At 35.4% G+C, this 23,236-nt stretch overlaps 3 protein-coding genes across 3 annotated transcripts; all 3 read right to left on the bottom strand.

The window, feature by feature from the left end:
- Nucleotides 1-715: 715 nt before the first annotated feature.
- On the bottom strand, nt 716-3,049 carry LOC140768351 (glycosyltransferase BC10-like). The gene is made up of 2 exons (XM_073108604.1): nt 2,486-3,049; nt 716-1,351 (listed from the first exon to the last, which is right to left on the bottom strand). Exons 1-2 carry the CDS (start codon nt 3,047-3,049, stop codon nt 716-718), a joined length of 1,200 nt encoding a protein of 399 aa, XP_072964705.1.
- Nucleotides 3,050-4,842: 1,793 nt separating this feature from the next.
- LOC140768666 (elongation factor G, mitochondrial) lies at nt 4,843-18,537 on the bottom strand. The gene is made up of 20 exons (XM_073109024.1): nt 18,022-18,537; nt 16,901-17,122; nt 16,512-16,633; nt 16,264-16,414; nt 15,706-15,777; nt 13,875-13,970; nt 13,682-13,770; nt 13,469-13,535; nt 12,456-12,494; nt 12,270-12,330; nt 10,007-10,116; nt 9,806-9,880; nt 9,661-9,729; nt 9,047-9,168; nt 7,564-7,689; nt 7,356-7,476; nt 7,091-7,191; nt 6,932-6,992; nt 5,502-5,555; nt 4,843-5,357 (listed from the first exon to the last, which is right to left on the bottom strand). The coding sequence occupies exons 1-20, from the start codon at nt 18,439-18,441 to the stop codon at nt 5,253-5,255; spliced, it is 2,283 nt and encodes a 760-aa protein (XP_072965125.1). The 5' UTR covers nt 18,442-18,537; the 3' UTR covers nt 4,843-5,252.
- A 1,350-nt stretch (nt 18,538-19,887) lies between these two features.
- Nucleotides 19,888-22,475, bottom strand: LOC140768822 (glycosyltransferase BC10-like). The gene is made up of 2 exons (XM_073109249.1): nt 21,688-22,475; nt 19,888-20,675 (listed from the first exon to the last, which is right to left on the bottom strand). Exons 1-2 carry the CDS (start codon nt 22,315-22,317, stop codon nt 20,031-20,033), a joined length of 1,275 nt encoding a protein of 424 aa, XP_072965350.1. The 5' UTR covers nt 22,318-22,475; the 3' UTR covers nt 19,888-20,030.
- Between the last annotated feature and the right edge of the window lie 761 nt (nt 22,476-23,236).

Genomic DNA, 23,236 nt, shown 5'->3' with positions numbered 1-23,236 from the left:
GGAAAAAGGAATCCACCTAGAGCATTATTGGACAATAGAAGAGATAGTTGCTCAATTAGTGCCACTCGAAAACCCATTGATAGCTTTGGCAATCACTGAAGAAAACAATCTTTTCTTTGTGACCAAGAAGGATAGCATGCGCCTCACCCACCAAAGCACTTTCACAGTGCTCTAAGGAACAATCTTTTCCAACGGGAGCTCGACCATTAGGGTGGGATTACAAGAGGAGTCCAATACCTCCATTACAACCTCTTCTCCACAACACATCCTCACGACCTGCCGGGCAATGACAGTCTGCTTCATGAGGAAGGAGAGCGAGGGACAGAGTGATAGAACAAAAGGAAGAGCTAGCAAGTAAGGGAGGGAAGCGTTCTCACAACAACTAACAGATCTTGAATCTATGGAACACCTAATTGTTGTGAGCCTTCCAAAGGAGGCATATGAGGAGAAGTACAGACATGAAGTAAACTGGTATTGCACTAAGCATTGCTTTGATGAGGGTGAGAATGACAGCATAGGAAAGGAGGCAAGACTTTCGGCTCAAAAGTTTATTCTGGAACTTCTATTTCATTCTATGTGTATTTACTTTTACACATAGAGTTAGATTAGTAGATCATGAAATAAAGATGTGATAATAGAACTTTTGCCTCTCAAGACGACTCTTTAATCAATCGAAACAATTATGCTCAATTGGTAAGCCCCTACTGCTTAATATTCAGGCGAAGCCCATCACTTGTGGAGATAATGACATCAATGCATCCAAGGTATCTGGCAAGAACTTTCTTGCAAACAGGAAGCAGACTCTACTAGGACTGCCATTATATGTGCAGTTAGCACTATCCCTTATCCTCTTGAATAGCTCAACATTAACATCCCCTCTTCCAAAACTTTCTGGATGGGGTTTGTTTGCTCTCCAGTCAGTATATGTTATAGACTTATTTGCATTTCTTCTCCATGATATCATGTTCAATAGTGTGGGTATGTAGTGTTCATCCATTATGCAGCGTTCCCCGCACGATTTACGGAAGACCTCGAAGTATTTTTCGTCGGATATGATCTCGATGGCGAGACTGCGGTCCATCTCAAACCATTGAGCACCTTTACGCCATTGTTCGATGGTTATCTGCGGTTCCATACGTGGATCATACCGACTGCGACTGCTAGGATTGTCGAAAAAGTCTACGTGGCTCGTAGTAGAGTTCATGAGGTGGGAGTAGATGGTAGAGAAGTTGTAGAGGGGAATGCATGCCTCAGAGAGGAGAACAAAGCGTTCATTGGATAAATCCAGCAGTGCATTAGCTATTAATCTACGCTCAGCTTCAACTATACTTGCTGATCCCCATTTTGTTGCCTGCATCAAGATAAAACTTTAATCTCGATGGAAATTTTGAACAACTCTCGATTGTACTTTGATATAGAAAGATGTAGAAGTTTAAAAATTCATTTAAGAACTCCAATTTATATTGAACATAGAAGTAGCAGAGGACTGCATCCTACTTCATTATGCAGATAATAATAGTCAAATGAACAGAGTTATTTCAGATGTGGTAGAATAATATATTGATGTTGAGATATGGTTCCATTGTGCATTCTAAGAACAAGAAACTTATGTGTAGAAGTTTGAAAAAGAAAAAAAAAGAAAGAACAGATGAAAACTAATTAGTCCATGTGTATGCAATATCTTAGAATTCTTTTAGAATAGGCCTCTTTGATTTATTTTTATACTATATAAATAGAGTAGTTGTTTATGATGTTATTTTTTATCATTGAGACCCTTTCGATTTCAAGCAACTTAGACACATGAGGACCCCTACCGTCTGAACTATAAAATGAAGTAAAGAGAAGTGCCCAAGAAGATACTTAGATTGACTTAACAGGGGATTAGCATTTCCAAAGTTGCTTGAGAAGAAAGGTCTCAGGAGCTCCATGTGAAATTGTTTGATATTCACTTCTTAGTCGACTTTTACTAGTTTTAAATTAAGCATCCCAAATGGTCAACCTAAGTTTTAGCGTCTCAAAATCAAACAACAGACAGCTGAAACAGTATATAGACTATGTATGAAACAGGGTTGATACAAGGGCAACATTAATTAGTAATTGTGTGAAATCATCTTAACAAGCAAGGAAATGGGACACTTGAAGCAACATCTGCATCATCTTTATTTCATTTGCATGTCAATGTGAGTAATCTCTCTTTTCAATTCATCTTTTAACTCAAATTTATAAAATGTTAGCTTCATTACCCATTTGGCATAGTTATGTTGCACTTATATCGTACCCATCTTATTGGTAAATTCCGTAACATGATCTACAAATCCAATTGCTTCAACTCTAACTCAAATTATTAGCTCAATTATGCTTATAAGCATGAATTTACACAGTAATGAAATAGCACCACATATGTACAGATTAAATGATTCTAACTAAACACCATCATATCGATCAAGATGAATATAGAAACCAATTGAATCTTTAGAGTTCATACCTTGCTAGGAATTCTTCTCCCATAGAAGACTGAAGTATTCTTAGGTGAGCCATTGAAGGAAGGATCAGGGTGGATGTAGATAGAATACAAGCCTTCGTTCCCCTTAAAGAACTTCTCCCACAATGGAGCCAGTGGTAGCTCCCTTCTTGTGAGGAATAGGAATGCAATCTTACGTGAATGGCGATATGGATATTTATGGATCCTAGGGACCATTGACGCCTCCCAAAGCAACTCCTCATCAGTCATGTTATGCATTGCATTGCCATCTTTTCGTAGTGGAAGCGGCGGTGGAGGTGGCGGCGCAAGAGGAGGTAGAGAAGGTAGTGTTGGAGGTGGAGGTGGTGACAGTACTGGTAGAGGATGAGGAGAGAATAATGTGAAGGAGAAATGGATAGGTTGGAAAGGATTGGAGAATGTTTCTATATAAGTGCTAGAGATCATGCCAAGTACAAAGGCTAAGCCAAAGAGAATGATCTTGGTAAGAAGCTTGACGAGATTTCCATTTAATGGGAAGAACATATGAGATGTTTGTAATGGTTTCTTTTGGTTGGTCATTTGCTGCATTGCTTTCTGTTTTACACACACTCCTGAGTCCTATGCAAGCTTAAATAGTAGAGGATGGAGTGATATTCTTAGTACATTTGTATACCATAATGGAGAGCAAAGTATACGCATTGAATTGAGCACCATCACGTAATCACTTTGAAGTGCGATCGCATATTGGTTAATTAGTATGTATATATATATATATATTTGTATACTAGATTTTCCCACATCCAATGCACAAGACTAGTTGCTCATATTAGACTCCAATTTAACGGTTTCTGACCATGGACTAAGCTTTAACTTGCAATTCAGAATTAGGCTGCTAAGTAATCTCCTCAAATTGTCAAAAGTGAGAATAAATTCTGAGTTAAACAGCTAACAATGTTTTAGAAGATAATTGGCATTGTAAAGCCACTTGCTTTGACCTCTTTTTTCTTCGAAGTGCATCCTGGATGGTTGGATCCTCACTTAAGCTAGTAAAGTATAGGCTTAATTACAAATTAAGCACTAAATAAATTATCTTGGCCAGTAGACTTGTAAGTCTTCCTCAATCCCAAATTCTATAAAGATGACTTCCTTCTAGCTAACCAAGAAGACAGCTAGAATGCTAATGGTGGAGCATATTACGGATCCGGAGCTAAATTTATCTTAACCCTACTTTCAGATGGGATGTCCCAGTAAAGACTTCAATGGCACGTAAATAAGTCTGCTGAGAAAAGTGGGAACATCTCAAGTAAACTATTAGAGGCTAGAGCTAGTCTCTAACCTTGATTAGGACTCCTAATCATGTTTAAGTAACCAAACACCTTAATATTCCTGTCATCTTATAGAAATTTAAGAATAATATTTTAGTATTAACATTATTAATTTCTCTTCAAAAACAACACATCTTTTACTATTTCTTATCAAATCAAAGTTTTAATAATGCTCGTGTTGTAAATTTTATGTCATATAATTTTAATTTCGCTCAAAAATGAATATATTTCTCTCCATAAAAATTTCTGAATTATTATGAAATTGGTCTTTTATCCAGTTAGAAACTACAAAATATAATAATAAATTATTTTTTTTACTCATTTTACTTTTATTAAGTAACTGAATATCAATATGCTGCTATTATAAATTATATTAACTCATTAGTAACTCTTATCTTTGCTAATTATAAAATAAGCATATAATTGTTTAATTCTTTTATGTATATAAAAACATAAAAAGGCTTAATATACATATAATATGATTAAGAAGACAAGTACATATAACATCTAATTGTAATCTAATTATTAATTACACGTAAAATAGTTATTAATCATGTAAAATATGTGAGATCATCTTTCAAGAATAAATATATATATTTTCATAAACTTGTATTTAATATTTTAGTACTAATATATTTCAATGTCAAAAGGCATAAAGATTTATATATATATATATATATACGTATCTTCATTTTCTCTCCAAAACCATCTTTTTCTTATTTTCTATATCACATCAAAAATAATAATTATATTCTTAACCTAGTTTACAACCATACATCATATTTCTGTTAGCATAATTTAAACAGAAGGAACAAGCCCAGTTAGTGGCATTCAACCACTAAACTCAAACCAAATGGAGTTCAGGATATATTCTTCTATAAGATGCCATCTCAAGATTTGAATAAACGAAGAAATGCACAAAAGAAAGGGCAGTGCTTTGTAGAAAATAAAGAAAAATAAGCGTGCAACCTGCTATTACTAGCTTGTCAAAATATAATCAAAATAAAAATATCAAAGAGAAAGGAGGAGCAACTTTTCCAATGCAAGGAGTCAACCTTTCAGTTTTAATTGCAAGAATAATAAATAAATTGATAGGTTTGGAAGGGTCTACCTTGCTTCTTTTTTTTCCTTGGAATAATTTATAGCACTCGTTATACAAGGACTAAATGTATTTTCCAGTTAGTATCTCTTATGAGGAAAAGTTACAATGGAGAAAATCATAATTACAAAAATTGGTTACCCAACTTATTACAACACATTTAAATTTACGTTGGGAACACCACCCTGTATTACATGTTTTGAGCAATGAAATGGTATAGTGGATCCACCTCAAAAAATTGATATTCCTAAATCATTGGAACTAATTAATATAAATAAAAATGTAATGCTACATGTGATTATCGGAAAATGTCACTCAAAATTTTTCTTTCAACGTAACTTCATTTGTCGTTGCTGCGAAGGAATGTTTACTCTGTGCCTTTGCCAGCCTTGTAGGTGTTCACAAGTTGCATCTGCACATCTTGGGAGACAGGCGAGTGCTCTAGGTATTCCATGGTGAATTCACCTTTCCCCTGTGGGAACAAAGAGGGGGGGTTAAAAAACAAAGGTCTACAAAATATTATGAAAAACACCCTCAGCACATGTTGGTAGTAATTAGAATGAACTTGCAGAAGAGGGCCAAAAAACTTAATCTGCATCAAAGGTGAGATCCCGACCTGTGTCATGGATCGAAGGGCCGTCGAGTATCCAAACATATTGTTCAATGGTACCTGAAAACTCATAAATCATCAGTTTACGGTTGTCAAAAAATGAAAATGTGATCATTGTGACGCAACACACTATGTTATATTAGGCCATGGCAGGGGTTAAAAGAGGGAATCCGTCTATGATGAATCCTGAATCTTTCACTAATTGACCTAAGGATTATCCTTTTTCTTAAAGTTTGAAATGTTAGATAGATCATGTCTATGAATTTAATTTGTCTAAACATGAAGTCATCCCATCAATAAGTGTTAACCAAGATAACTATCATTGCATTTCAACATATTTGATGTTTCTTCAATGAAGAATGTGTACTTTTCCATTTACCACATTATAATAGAATAGATATATAAGCATATATCCTGCAAACTATACTCACCGTATGGCGTATGAAATATGTACATATCTACTCTGTCCAATCTTCTGGATTTGCCATATCAATGCATCCATGTCCATGTTTTAAGGAAACATATTCTTACTATTCCAAAAAAATCCAAGGATAAAGGGCTTCTTGCCCTTCCTGCTGCACTCCTGAGACCCAGGCTTAAGCTCTCTGATTCCCTAAGGTCCATGATACCATATGTCTGTCCATAATTTTCATGTCCATGTCGAAAGACTACCAAGAACTACATAAGTAACTACAGTAAATTCACAAAAGAGTACTCCAGAACAGATTAGATTGGGCCCTTTCTACCAATAATCTGATATCTATTTGTTCTTTCTCCCTGATTGACCGATTCTATCCCAAACATCCATTTTCAGCTCTTACTCCAATGAAGGTGGCTTCAATGTAAAACAGACTGGTGCACCAAATGGTCTTATGTCCAACCCCTCTTAAACAATTTTGGTATAAACAATCACTACGCCATCTATGTTTTCATGTGCCAACTTCATTTCCTTTTAGCACAGTCATCTCAGTCAACCTGGTAAGCATAGCCTATTTACAATAAATATAAAGTTCCCTGTGTAATTCAAGGGAAACAGAAGAAAGAAGACAAGAAAAGCAAAAATACATTTCCGCATTACATGAAGCCAGTCTTCAGAAATATTTCTTAGGCCACATAAATATGTCATCAGTTCATAGGATTTTGCTTATATTGTTATTTTTAAGCATAATTTAACTAACATCGTGTTATGATTGGAACATGCTTATAGATATTTCCTTCCACCTAGTTAGCTATCAGCAGAGTTAGGACAATTATTATAGGCACAGCAACATAAGAACCAAACCATCTGATGATTAGACAAAAATGCATGAACAAATTGAAGCTAAGCATTTTAATAGAATAATTTACAGCAACTTAGCGCAAAACTGATACTTATTCCACAGTCACTCATATTGGAAATTTCAAATAGAAAAGCCAAGGATAGCATTTTTACATACATGGGCAATAACTATAGTATCATCACCATCCTGGTCATTCCCTACAATCATGCCTTTTCTCCTGTTATCCATGTGCAATGAGAACATCAAATGTACTGCCAACCCCATGGTCAAATGTGAAAAGTACACATAAAATTCAGCTGAATCATAAAAACTTACTTATTGATATCACCAGTAACAGTACCCTGGAATTCGGTTGGTGCTTTCAATTCTACCTTCATCACAGGTTCCAGAATTACAGGCTTAGCAGCAGTATAGCACTATACAAGGCAATTTTAGCATGTAAGTAAAATTTGTCCAGTGCAACTTTCCATTTATATGTAACCACCGTGCCTTCAAATTTAAAAGTTGCAGGCAACAACAGAATAAAAAATTAAGCATAATTTAGTAAAATAAAATTGGCAAAACAGTGATAAAGATAAACCTGTCTAAAAGCATAGATTGCAGCTAACTTGAAAGCAAGTTCACTGGAATCCACAGCATGTGATGCCCCATCTGTCAGGACTACTCGGAGATTTTCAACTGGATGTCCAATCAATGATCCCCTGCATTCATAAGTTTAGCAAGTTGAAAAAAGAATACTATCAAATAATACATGTAATGTATGGGAATAGGACTAAGTTGACGCTTACGAATTGCTAGCTTCTTTGAAACCTTTCTCAATTGCAGGGATAAAATTCGAGGGAATTGCTTGGCCTATGATCATATTCTCAAATTCAAACTTTGTAGCTGACCCCATTGGAAGAGGTTCTATGTATCTACCAAGAATAAAAAAAGATGTGAATCATCAGCATCCAAAATTTAACTGTCGAGAATTTCATTGATGATATACCATCTTTAACAAATTAAAAATCTAGCAGTTGAAGACATAACGTCTCAAACAAGTCTCACTTCAGAATGCAAAGGATGGGGAATAGAATGAAATGGCTATGTATCATGTCAATTGATGTCCTAAACTAACTTTAAAAAGGAAATGTAGAACAACTGTTCAAAGCTAAATCTAGGATTTCTCCAAAAGTTCATGCATCCAGCTGTAGATATGTAAATAAATGTTCAATTATGTTTATTACCATGTACTTTGCAATCTTTTACTGGCTACTCATTATTGCAATATATCAAAAATGCAACTGACCAAAGGAGAATGAAAGACCGAGGTTTTAGCAATATTCTGTGTACCACACAACTTGATTTGCCAAGTGTAAATAAAGTTTAATTAGAGATGCCAACAAATCCACATTTTTGTGTCAAACTAGTCAAATTAAGGAGTGAATAATGTAATCACAGGACAATTATAGAATTAAAAATAAAATGCTGATAAAGGTAAATAAAAAATTTCAATGAAATTAGCACATAAATGAAGTATTATAAACCCCATACTTTATTCATGTGAGTGTGTTGGCAATCATAGACACAGGTAGCAAGCACTGTCCCCAACTTCAAGTATTAAGGATCCACCCAAAGTAATTTATGCAAGCTTTTCCAAGTATTTTTTCTAAAAAGGCGATTAACACTTCTTCCTTTCTGTCGGGCCCTTTTTGACACAAATGTAGCACCTCCTTATTAAGGGCATTCTCAGATCCTTACAGGGACACCAGGTTCTTGAACCTGACTGACCTCTTGTTTGCCACACATATAATATTATTTATTAATGTATATTAATATTAAATTCTTAACTTAATATATAATATATAGACAGGTTTCCAGACATGTAAGCATCTAATAACTAAGCTGGTAGTGAGAGAATCGCAGAAATTTAATGCGAGAAAGAGGATAATCATTTAATGTGACACCTGAGCTGAGTCCTGGCCGTAGAAACTTTCACCATAGAACATCAAGATAGTATGTTCAGAAAAACATTTTGAGCCATTATACCACTGTTATACAAATGCATAGATGTTACTCTATTTAGCATTTTCCTTAAACAAATGTGTATTTGCAAAAGGGCTTCTATATTACCAAAACTAAGTGATATATTGAAGAAAATGAAAAGTTCAATAATGTGTGCTCTGTAGAAACCAATCAAAAATTACAAAACTTCCAAAGGAAATGAAATACAAAATTAGCACTTAAAGCAAAGAGTACGACAAAGGCAAATCATCAGTCATATTTTCTTACCCACTAACACGTCCATATTGACCTTGACCTCCTGATTGCTTTTTGTGCAGGTAATCAAATTCAGCGCGCTGGGTGACAGTCTCTCTAAAGTTAACTCGTGGTTTTCCAACTTTTGCATCAACCTTGGCATCCATATACAAGTAAATAAATAACTAATTGAAGCTCACGAATGCGGCTAATCAACGTTGTAATTCAGAATACTAATCCTCAGTGTAGCACATAAGGACCGATATTATAAGTCACTATCGCATGCAGCATTTTCTAGCAGTAGAGATAATTAGGAGAACAAAACACATACGCAAGGAGTATATATCCTACACAAGGATACATGCAAGCCATTTAATGTGCTTCAGTATCATTACAAACAACCAATTCCAAGGTAGAGAGAGAGAGAGAGAGACTAGATCCAACTTTTTTCACATTGGATGAGTTCTTCGGACTTCCAAAGTGTACCCAATGGCTACAAATGTGATGGATCTTTTTCTAAACTTTTAACATAAAATTCAGCTCCACTACACAGACAAAAAACACAAAGCATATGTACATAGTACACACCCAATGCATGCATGCATATGTATCATATATGTTGTAGGAAAAATGAAAGAGACACACACCTTGTATTCCCTTCGAATCCGCTCAACATAAATATCCAAATGCAGTTCTCCCATCCCAGATATAATCGTCTGCAAGTGAGACACATGTTTTCAAACTTTTGAAGTATGTAAGGAGGTTTTAGAAGAAGCTGGAACAGAGTAAGACCTGCCCACTCTCCACATCCAGCCCAACACGGAAAGTTGGATCTTCCCTTTGAAAACGATTCAATGCTTTTGAAAACTGACAAAAGAAGATATCAGGATACTCGAGTGTAAAAAATAACTCATTAGAATGTAGTCATGCCATTATTATCAGGGTCAGCTAGGGAACTCAACAAAATCAAAACAATGGTTATGATGTTATTACTTGCCCTCCGGAATCTTTCGATACAGGTGACACAGCCAAAGACATCACTGGCTCTGGAACATTCATGGAAGTCATTGTGTATCTAACTGTCCCATCTGTAAAGGTATCACCTGTTGTAACATATAAAACGATGTTAGAGTCTAAGTAATATCGATATCGGCCGTTAGAAAAAAAATGATATGTATTAATATTATCGACCTTTTTGCCTACTATATCAATCATTTCAGTTTTGGACTATTTTTTCATTGCTTAGATTTAATAAATATAAGAGAGGAAAATCACAAAAGTTCATCAAAATGACAAAGACAAAATAAATTACTCACATAAGATAGTAACAATATAATATGAATGAGAGAAACTTCTAAGAATAATATTGGATTTTGAATGGATTCAATATACATGTGCCCGTAACCTCAAAACATAGGTGGCAAAAAGTCACTCGTAGATGAGCCTTTGCAACAAAGGTGATCGTAGGAGGTGTTAAATGAAAAGCTAAAAGAGAGTGAGTGAAGAAAAAATGGAAACAAAAAGGAAAAAGAGAATGAAAAGGAAATGGGAAGAGAATGTAAACTATGGTGCTCAAGATATTAGGACATCAATAATTGATCTCCCGAGTTAGATTTAGGTTAGATCCAAATATGATCGATATGATGCAATCTACATATAATCTGTATAAAAAGAAAATCAAAATTCTATCGGTTGTATCAACCAATATGACAGATATGTATCGACCTACAACCGATATAACTTACTAGGAGTGGCAATTGGGCCGTATTAGCTAGGTTCGGGTCTTGTCAGGTTTGAATTATAGTAATGCAAACACAAACACAACTCATTTATTAAACATATAAGAATTTCTAAATACTAACATTATCCATTTATTAAACAGATTAAACGGGTCATCAGGTGGCACAAAATATTTAATTTTTATAAGTTATTCAAGTAATAAATGGATTTATTTAAGTTGTAAACGTGTTTTTTTGTGTGTTATAAACAAGTTAATCAGGTCATAAACGGGTTAGTCAGGTCACAAACGAATTAGTCGGATTATATACAAGTTATCGTGACATAATCAGGTTGGCGGGCCATAAACGGATTATAATTAGGCTAAGGTACTAAACACAAACACAATCTGTTTAATAATTGGGTTAAATGAGTTGACCCGTTTATGACCCGAACTCGATTAGACTAAATACAAGCCTACAAGCCCGTTTAAAAGCCGGATTAACGTGGCGGATTATTGAGTTGAGACAATTTTTGCCACCCATAACTTATATAACCAACATGATAGATAATAGACTAGAGCTATCAAAATAAAGAGCAACTCGAGCCGGCTAGCATAAATGCAATTTCAAGATCAAAGTTAATTTCGAGCCAAGTCTGAGCACAAGCCAGCTCGCTCATGATAAACTCGAATATATATATATATATATATATAATGTTTGAAGTTCATAATCATTATATTTTAATCTAAGGGCTCATCTCTATCTGATCCCTTAAATAAAACCATCGCTTTAAATTCAAATCCTCATCTATGTTCAGCACCTGTTTCGGATCACAAATGATTGATAACGATATATCTCGGTTAGGGGTGAAAACGGATCGGATACGGATCGGATAGTGCTCAACTCATATTCAGATCTATATTTTTAGTCCGAATACGAATTCGGATACGGATATTGGATGGATAGTAAAATTTAAAACCATATCCTAACTAAACGGATACGGATAATTTTCGGATAAAGGATCGAATCTTAAACGGATATTGATTGAATTTAAAATAATTATAATATTTCATTTAGATATAATTAACACAAAATTATTAAGAGTTTTACAACAAATAATTTTTTTGTATGTCAAATATATAAAATTAGAGAAATTAATCTCTATAAATAATATATAAAGTATTATTAATAACAATATTAATATTTACTATTTAAATAAGTAAACTAAAAACTGTAAATCATTTAAAAAAATATACAGGTAAACGAATATCCGATATCTGTATCCGAATCCGAAAAATATATCCGACCCGTATCCGAATCCGTATCCGAATTTTTTTCAAAAATTCTATCCGTATCCAAATCTGTGTCCGAATCGGATAGAAATTTTTTATCCGAATCTGATCCGAGTCGGGTCGGATAGCGAGTCGGGTCGGAGTTAATCCAACCCGTTTTCACCCCTAATCTCGGCTAAGACTTCAGATTAAGCTTTTGAGATCAAATGCTAGAAAAGGAATATATTAATAAATCATATTAGTAACCTGATGCACAATCCACACCAAAGACTGCAACAATCTGGCCAGCATGAGCTTCTTGAATGTCCTGCATAATATTGGTGCCACAATGATTTTAAGCTTTAGCATTAATGGAAGAGCATGAAAAATAATTTAGTTACCCAACGATCACTTAAAGAGCAACTACCAAAATAATTCATTATTCAAACTAACCTCCATCTCATTAGAGTGCATCCGAACTAAACGAGGAACCTGGAGGAGAAAAGAGCACACATTAGAGAAGTTATGCAATTTTGGATAGTAAAACAAATCCATAAAGAGCAAGAGGAAAATATATCTAGGGAACTAATCTAGCAGGAGTGAAACTACACTATTTTACATGCTTCAAATAATTGCTACACTAGTTCACAAGAGCCATCAGGACATGCTGAGTTAATATCCAACAAAATATATATGTGAAACTAGGTCCAAAAAATGCCAAGGAAAATAACAAAAGATGGACCTCCAAAGCAAATACTTTCACTGCAACAAGCCAGGAATCTAAAATCATCTGCCTAAGAAGACCTGGCATAAGCACTTGTGACGATGAAATGAAAAGATTACTAATCAAAAAGAGTGAGAGTTGGACCTAGCATAGTATAGATTATGGTGAGACCTGCCCATCAAAAAGACTACTTGTTCAGTTGAAGATAAATCCTTAAACATCTGGTCCCTAATCCATAAGAAAAACTACACTCAGAAAACAACACAACCAAGCCTTAAATCCCAGGTATTAGGGCAGGTTACAAAATCAAAACACAGGAAAGAACTCTTCCAGCATGAAATTGATGGTCTGATATATTAAAAAGCAACAGATTTCCATCATTTAATTATTAAAACTTAAAAGTAGGAAAACAACAATAGTTAAGCAAAAAAATGGCATTTCTTCTTTAGGAGACAAAAATTTACCTGATTTCTCATTGTGCTAAAAGAGAAGCATAGAGAATTTATCACATCCTTATGTTGTTATTAGCAAATTATTACATATTCTACACCAGGCTACACTAATTTCCGGTCCCTAACATCTGTCAAGGCATTCAGGCATGAGGACATGTGGCATGCCTTAAAAGAATTATCTATGTAATTGATAAAAATAAATGTTAAATATGTGAACATAACAGATATGATATTAGACAATTAACTCGCCAAATTAAAAACAAAATATAATCAGCAAGCCAAAGTCTTACTTTGATCTTCTTCCCAGTGTTGACATTGATTATAAAATCACCCTTGCGTATGACACCTTCATAGATTCTGCAACAACAAAAGAAAGGAAAAGAAATCCATCACCAATCAATTAGTAGGTCATGCTAATGAAGGGAAGGCAGCAACTTCAATGAAGAAAGTGCTTCAATCTGAAAAAGATGACAATAAAAAAGGAAAAAAAAAGTAATCATTACCTTAGATATGTCAACTGACCAAAGCGGCCTTCTTCTAGTTTGAAAGCCAAAGCAACAAGCGGTCCAGCTGGAGTTCCAGATAATAAAACCTATCCAATTAGCCAAGATATGATGTTCCATTTCAATAATACTAAACCTAATAGGAATTCAAAAAAGTTGACCAAGATAGTGTAAAGATGAACATAGCTGGTACCTTCTCCTCAGAGTTATTTTGATCCAGAGCATAATTTTCAACTTCAGTGGGGAAAGGCAAATAATCAAGAACTCCATCTAGGAGAGGTTGGACACCCTGCAGACAACAAATTATACAAGAATAAACATAATTAAACATCTCAAAAGAAGGTGATACTGTTCTCTTCTGATTATCATCAGTTTCTGAAATTCGAGAATCTAGTCTCTTTGATACACAATTCAGCAAAGTAATATTTATGTTTTCAATTTTATTATAAAGTATTTAATTATATTATGGTGTTTTTAATTATTAATATTAGTTTTAATCAATATATTCAATCATATTATGTATTGAATAATATTTACATTTAACTGTTGTTTTATCTTTAATAAAATAATTATTTATAAAAAAATCTAAAGATAAAACACTATAATGTAGGTTTTAATGCATATATTTTTAAAAAATAAAATATTAAAATACCGAAGACTTAAAAACATATCTATATCCTAAAAAAATTATTAAAAATATTATAAATGTGCGTGCATGGGTGTGCCGAGTAGGGGTGAAAACGGGTCGGATTAACTCCGACCCGACCCGCTATCCGACCCGACTCGGATCGGATTCGGATAAAAAATTTCTATCCGACTCGGATTCAGATTCGGATACGGATAAAATTTTTGAAAAAAATTCGAATACGGATTCGGATACGGGTCGGATAAATTTTTCGGATTTGGATACGGATATCGGATATCCGTTTACCCGCATATTTTTTTAAATGATTTACAGTTTTTAGTTTGCTTATTTAAATAGTAAGTATTAATATTATTACTAATAATACATTATATATTATTTATAGAGATTAATTTCTCTAATTTTATATATTTGACATACAAAAAAATTATTTATTGTAAAACTCTTAATAATTTTATGTTAATTATATTTAAATAAAATATTATAATTATTTTAAATTTAATCAATATCCGTTTAAGATCCGATCCTTTATCCGAAAATTATCCGTATCCGTTTAGTTAGGATATGGTTTTAAATTTTGCTATCCGTCCAATATCCGTATCCGAATTAAAAATACGGATCCGGATATGGGTTGAGCACTATCTGATCCGTATCCGATCCGTTTTCACCCCTAGTGCCGAGGCATGCCATGCTGATGGTGGCACGGCCATCATTGAAAGATATATCACTCAAATTGCAAGACTTTGATGGTAAGCATAATACAAGTATAGCAGTCCACAGGAACAGCTCAACAACATTAAGTTGCTAGATTTTGTAGACAAGTCAGTAAGTAAATGGAATGAGTACTAGTGAATAGTTGAAGAAATCTTTATGAAATGAATGTGGAGAGTTATTTCTCAGATAACAATAATAGAGAGTATCAACTAAGTAATAAACATTGTAGTAGATGTTCTAGTATTGCAGAGGATTCCCTTGCTGTGAAGAGGTATTGCTTGGCCAGATTGATTGAGAAACAGAGAATACAAGATTAGAAACTTCAAATAAGTAACACACTTGTGACACAGTCATGACACAAGCAAATATACTCCCATAAGTTGACATGGTTAAATTTTAGAGTGCGCGATAGTTAGTCATGACAGCCAAACCAGATTCTCACCTTCCACATAAGTGTAACGAAATCCACTGCAAACTACTGCAGAAAAACTGATCGGATAACTCACCTTTCACCTATTTTTAGATTCTTCCCCTAGAGGGAATCAATGTGATCATCTAAATTAAACTAATACAAACATAATATATCAATAAAAAAAGAATTACTAGATCAAGAACTACAGAACAAGGTAGAGATCGATAATCAAATAAAATTAAGTACTCAAAGCACCTTATTCTTGAATGCGCTCCCCATAAAAACTGGTACAAATTTACGTGCTACAGTAGCCCTGCGGATAGCCAGCTGTGAAAATAAACAATGGATATTACTATGTGAAACAGAAAGGGACTTGGAGACATTTTAAGGATTGACACTGAAAACAAGATACAACAAATCTGATTCATAAATTTCTTATGCTGATGGCATATAGCTAAAAGCCTAAAATGAGTAGATGACAATGATCTTTAAAGTCCTCTGATATTGCATAAAGCAACAATGTTCCTAGCAAAATGTAGTTGACAAAGATAATTTTGGATTAGGCAGTCATAGCAATGCTGACCATATATTTGATGGAGATGGCTGCAGTCAATGCTAGTTTGTAACTCTAAAAGCAAGCTTTATGAATTTTAACCATTTTAACCATGGAAGATTATTGTTTCAGAAAATGAATTTGGAACTTGTTGCATTAAGACCATTAACTGCAGAAGCTCCTTATAAGTACCCCAAATATGACTGAATCTAGCTGCAAATAAGTTAAGAAATGTAACATGCAAATGTCATCAGCAAAACCTTAAGGTCACTGGATGATATTGGCTCATCACTAAGAAAAGCTTCAGCAAGTCTATCGTCAACTTCAGAAACAGTTTCAATTAGTTCCCGCCGCTTCTCTGTCACCATTGCTTCCAAATTTGAAGGGATCTCAGATGCGACAACTTTTTCTCTGCAAAATTCATATAGAAAGAAGATAATATTTGACAAATCTCAAGAACTCAAATGAAATACAACCAATGGAATAAATGATTCATATGAGGACTCACCCATTTGAGCCATGGAAATAATAAGCTTTCATTTCAACGAGATCCACAAGGCCCTGGAATTCCTCTTCTAGTCCTATTGGCAATTGTACCGCTGCACTGTGATGCCGGAGCTTAGATCTTGCCTAAAGAGAGAATGTTCTATATCATATTATTATATGAAAATCAAAACAAATTATACATAACTTAGCAGTACATAGAAAAATGTATGTTGAAAGGATAAGAATATTAGATAGAGCAAGAATAGATCATTCCTCCAATATTGACACCAATAAATTCATGATCACAAATTTATTATCAGGCAAACGGCCAAAATTCCACAAAAAGTTCATCCAATGTTGGCAAAGCATTAAGAAATTATCCGTAGATTTTTGAAGTTATCAAATCTCCACCTGATTAATAACCTTCCATGGATCCGCTCCCATTCGATCTAACTTGTTGATAAATGCAAGCCTTGGGACCTCATATCTTCTCATTTGGTGATCTACAGTAATTGATTGGCTTTGTACACCCCCAACACTGCACAGGACAAGTATGGCACCATCAAGAACACGCAGAGCCCTTTCTACTTCAATGGTGAAATCCACATGTCCTGGAGTATCAATTATATTAATCTGCAGGAGAATGATAATTAAAAATCTTAAGAATTTGGAAAATTGATAATAGGAAAAACCACCATATTTATAAAGAAAACAAAATGCAGGATATAAAGCAACCCAGGTTGAGTATAACAAAGGCACTAAGATATGATCATTTGGATAGTTGGATGTGATAACCAAGAATTTGTGTTTATTTCAAACTGGTGAGCACTAAAGGTAGAGAAGGTAGAGAATCCATGAGGAACATATTCTCAACTAGATGACCACCATTTAAGAGAATATATTTGAGGGTCGATTTGCCTCAGTAATCAAGATAAGATTCTCCAAACATTACTTGCAGATTTTCTTAAAAGAATTCATCCTTGGGTTAGTCAACTCATTTCGCTTCTACTTGAATGCAAAAGTAAAAATTGCAAAAACTTCTGTAAATTACCTCATGGATTAAAAGCTGCAAACCAGTACAGATATCAGATATAACATATGACAAGAATTAGACCAAGTGAGGCAACATATTCTTTTAAAAGCAGGCCTCATGGTCTAATGGTCTCCCTTATCAGTTTTAAGGAGCTTAGGACACATGAGACTAATTTGATTGGCTGTCTACAGTATACAGACGAAGTGATTTAAACAGGAAAGATGTTCGCAAGTGCCTCTTCGTAGTCTAAATTGAACACCAAACCTCTATCGTAATTCAGCAATCATATGGATTCACTTACTTTCCAACACCAAATTCTACACCTATTGACTTGCCCAAATAGTCAAAAAAATATTAGAACGTGAAAAAGGTACCTAAAAACTTAAAATTTATCGAAAATAGAAACTCAGACACTTGATCTATAAAAAATCCAATTACCGTTTACATAATAACAAGTTTCTCAAATAAAGATGCAATCTTGATGCTCAAGAAGCAATACCTGATACCCGTTCCACGTGCAGTAGGTGGCGGCGGACTGGATGGTGATCCCCTTCTCCCTCTCGAGGTCCATGGAGTCCATCTTGGCACCTACCCCATCCCGACCACGCACCTCATGGATCTCGTGGATCCTCCCAGTGTAGAATAGGACCCGCTCCGTTAGCGTCGTCTTCCCGGAGTCGATGTGGGCGGAGATCCCTATATTTCTCATCCTCTCCATCGCCTCCTTCCACCACGCCTCCTTCTCATCCTTCGCACGCGCGAGGCTCCCTGATGAAAGATATCTCCGGCCGCCGGACATATCGGTGGAGACCGGCAAGCCATCGAGGAGGAGGAGGGAGAAGGGGCGGAGAGGGAAGAGGGTGTTGTTGGTATTAGAGCGGAGGGAGGTGAGGAGGCGAGAGGCGGAAGACCTCGCCATCGTCGTCGATGGAGTAGGGTTCTGGGGAAGAGACTAAACCCTAATCGCGCTTCTAGGAGGAGGAAAACGCCGTCGTCTTGCCCGAGTTTTTGTTTCCAGACCCGATTCGCATATCGGGTTCGCGTTAGCGGGTTGGGTTGCGTCAATAGCCAAACTTATGGAAAGTTTGCAACTAACACCCTATATATCTGTCTATTCCAATTTACACCCTGACATTTCACTATTTTTAAGTAAACTTTTGTTTTTTTCATTAAATCATCAAATGTAATGACATATTAATAGTTTCTTCCGGGTGTTTTTGATGTTTTATTAAAAAAATAAATTCAGAGGACGAATTAATGATAATGGAAATACGAGGTGAAAGCAGCAATAAATACGTAACATAGGTAGGGTGTGAAATAAAAAAGATCCGTGAGTACCACTATTTTAGCGCTCTTTTTTCAGGAAAAATTTGTATTTAGCACCTCAACAGGTGAAAGATGGTAAATCATTTTAAACCATCTTTATTTTTAATTGAGATTTTTATTTTTGTAGATAATAAATGCATCTCTTCAAAAGAATCCACTTTGTAAATATATGCTTAATTTTGAAAGTAAACTAATTGCAATGCCCACATAGCTTAGGCCTCAACTCAAAATTAATTTTGAGCCCTCAGCTCAACTTGACCCGAGCCTAAGCCGACCCCGAGCTTGGTTAGAGAAGGAGGAGGAGATGGTGGAGGCGACGGCTTGTTGAAGTAGAAGGAGGAGGCGATGGCTTACTGAGGCTAAAGGAGGATGAGGAAGAGGAGGGGGCCAATGGAGAGGAGAAGACGGCGACGACTTGTCAATGAAGGACAATGAGGCTAGATGAGAAGGTGACAGCAAGGCAAGGACTCATTAATGGAGGAAGGGGTGGTGGAGGAGGCCAACACCGTGGTCGAGGCCGAGTTGATGGAGGAGGACCATGGATAAGTCGGTTGAAGAGGAAATAAAGAGGAATAGGACATTAGAAGGAAGAGTGGTTCGTTGGGAGTTTTTTGTATTAGATTTAGGGTTAGGATTAGATAGGAATAAGATAATAATAGTTATTGGATTAAAGATCTAATGGTTATAAATATATTTATATAATATATGTATATAATATTAATAAATATTATATTTAAATGAGCTAATCGAGTTGAGCTCGAGTGAGCCAGCTCCAGCTCAAACTCAACTTGAAATACAAATCGAGCCTTAAAATAAGGCATGGGCTCAACTCAGCTCAAGTCAAATCAAACTAAGTCCAAGTCAAACTCAAGCTACTAGTTTATTTTGACCTCTACCCATCATTAGGAGTGCGTACCCATTAATGGCCGACAGGAGATAATTTCTTGGCGAAAGTAATTATAATAAATTACACAATTATGTATTGTATAGCTTGTGGATTTATTTGTAACTCATTTCAATGAAGAATTAGCTTGTGGATTTATTTTTTACAACAACAAAAGGAAGTATGGGATTACAATTGTTTTACATATTTTTTTAAAAAAAATCCATTGTCTACAAAATAACAAAAGGAAAAAAAAAAAGAAACTAATACTACGTTTGTTCTTGATGAATGGGTTAAATTTAGCCAAAGCCCATGACTTTTGGAGCAAAGAGCAACAATCTATTCAAAGAGTTCGGCCAGAACTTCCTAGCAAATAAGAAGCAGACATTAGTGGGCTTGCCATTATAAGTGCAAGAACTCCCATTCCTCAACCCCTCCAAGAACTCAATGGTCACCACAGTCCTTGAGAAACTAGCTGGGTGTGCCCCACCCCTGGACCAATCCACCCAGGTTAAGCTTCTATTAGCAATTGCCCACCGGTATCTCAAACTCAAGAAAGTCGGCAAGTAATGCTCGTCCACGTAGCACGGGCGGCGATCACAGAACCTCTCAAAAGCTGGAAAGTATTTCTGATCAGACACAACCTCGATTGCGAGAAAGCGGTCCATCTCGAACCACTGAGAGCCCTTCCGCCATTGATCGAGCTTTACTAAAGGATTCAGCCGCCTATAGTACCGGCCACGGCCGGCGGCCCCCGGCAAGTCATAAGATTCGATGTAGGCCGTCGAAGAATTGACGAGATAAGAGTAGATCGTGGGAAAATTAAAGAGAGGGATGCAAGACTCCGACAGGAGAACAAATCTTTGGTTTGATAAATCTAATAAAGCATTACCTAATAGACGGCGTTCGGCTTCCATCATGTTGGTTTTCCCCCATTCTACCACCTGTATCAAAACCCAAATAATTACTCATTAATAGATGATAATATATCTCTCTCTAAAAATATTCTTATTTCCACATACTAGGAGTATCCAGGACATAGATATAATCGTTAAATTAATAGAGTTGTAAGGTCTAAATAAGTTTGAAGGGCATTCGAGTACATTTAAGAATATATATATTTATATATGCACACACATGACAAAAAACGTTACATTTAAGTATAAGATAAGTTATGCCAAAGAATTTAAAAATTCATTAACGAAGTTGACATCTCTAATGTAAAAGGAAGGAAGGAATTAATGAATGCATCACCACTATACGACTCGTACGTCAAAACATCAACGTGCTCTACAATTCAACAATTTGACATTTAATTATGAATTCCACACAAAGTCTTTCCAATCTGCTAGGCTAAGAAGATTTCTTTTCTTTTTCTATTGCTATCCCCTGATCGATCACATCTCTCTTCTCTCTCATTACCTTCCAGGTCTACGCATCATTTGAATTACTAATATTTTATGGAAAGTAGTGGCAAGACATTATGTTACGTTTGAATGCCGATGGAATGTTCCACAAAAAATCTGCGGATTTAATTGGTGGGGGTGCCAACGAGTCTCTCGGGTTGAATTAAATTGTTAGCTGAGCCAGAGTCAAAGCCAGCTCAATTAGACTCAGGCTTACATTGTTTTTATTAATTTATATATATATATATTATATTCATAATTAGTAGATTATTAATTTAAAGATAGGCTCAACTTATAAATAGATTAGTTTTGGAAAAAAAAGTGTAAATTATAAAATAAATAAAATATAAGATATAATTTATAAAAGAAATTTAATTTTAAGCTGAGATTAAGCTATGACTCGGGTTGTGTTTTTACTTCCCCTATTTTCTACGCGCAGCCAATGTACCGAATTTTCACCATTATAAAAAGCTAATAATTTGACCAAAATTTCGGAGAAGATTTAGACACTGTAGAAGGTAAAGAATGCAAAGAGAATAATTGTTATTACCTTGCTAGGAATTCTTCGATCGTAGAAAACGGAGTCCTCTGGTTCGGATCCATTGAATGAAGGATCCGAGTGCACGTAGATAGAGTACAAGCCTTCGTGCCCCTTGAAGAACTTCTCCCACAATGGTGCAAAAGGGAGGCCTCCTTTTGCGAGAAAAAGGAAGGCGACCTTCGGCACTAGGGCGGTCGGCGGCCTCTCGATCCGTGGCACCATCGACGCCCGCCAGAGGAGCTCGTCGTCGGTCATGTCATGCATGGCCTTTGGCGGTTGCACAAATTCCTTTAGCCCCACTCGCCCTCGTGGCACAATTGTACCATTTTTGACTTGTTGTTTCTGTTCTTGTGGCCGTGGAGAAGACGGAGAAATGTTTGTGCCATCTACGACTGGTTGTTGTTTCTGTTTCTGTGGTTCTGGGAAGGGAGGAGAAGATGACAGAGACGACGTAATGAAGAATTTGGCAGTTTGCGAGAAACGAGGAGCAGGGAAAGATTTGAGATAAAAGCTTGAGATGATTCCGATGGTGAAGCCGAAGGCGACGAAAAGCAAGGCTGGGAGATTCTTGTTGAGAAGAGGAAGCATGGAAAAAGGGGGAGGTGAGTATTGCTGCTGATAAAATCTTGAGCTCTTCATTGCTAGTCTGTTCGCTATCTTTGCCACAGACCACCTTATACTAAGCTAGGGAACGTCGAATGTGGGGGTGATGCATTAGAAGGCCATTATTTATATCAGGATCGACTTCAATTGTTTAAGGGAGAGAGAAGAAGAAGATCACAAAGATTCCAACGGCCATTGGATTGGACTTGGAAGGATCGGTGTGGGAGACTTTTCTAAGAGGATGATACCTTGGACTTGTAGTTGGGTTTTGTTGATAGCACATTAAACAAGGATAATTACTAATTACTGATTAATCTAGGAAGCTTGTGCGGAATTTGTGCACTTAATACCATTCTTGTTTGGGTAACCAATTCATGTCTCATGTGATTAACAAACATGAGTAAACTGTCCCCTAATTGAATAGCCATTATGTCAGCAGCAAATGGAAGAAGAATACTTCCATTAATTGCACTATAAGAAATGAAACATTAATAGATAAGGAGGTCCTTGTTTAGATTTTCCATCGGAAAATATATATGCATAGTCCTAGTTATGTTATGATCCTTTTCTTCAAAGGATTGACTTAGTTATCCAACTTAAATATTATATAAATAGTTCACAATATAATTATATATTATTAGTTTATTATTTAATGAAGCTAGTAAAGCTGACAAAATAATCAAGTTAGCTCGTGTTCGACTTATTAAGGCTTGAAAATAATTCAAACTAAGCTCGATCATGAGCTAGCTCAATTAAGGTAGCTCGATAATTTTTAAAATAATATGTATATAATATGAGTAACATTTTTTTATTATATTTTAAGATTTATTTAAGTGGATTGTTATATTCTTTGATCTTACATAGTATAATTCTAAATTTAATTCTAATAATTTATATTTTTTAAGTAAACTTTATTTCAAACTTGATTATAAATATAGCCTTAAAATTAATTTTA

Source organism: Typha angustifolia, chromosome 10, assembly GCF_048772165.1.
Source record: "Typha angustifolia cultivar Huaian chromosome 10, ASM4877216v1, whole genome shotgun sequence".
Lineage (NCBI taxonomy): Eukaryota > Viridiplantae > Streptophyta > Magnoliopsida > Poales > Typhaceae > Typha > Typha angustifolia.
This window is presented reverse-complemented; position numbering and strand designations above follow the sequence as displayed.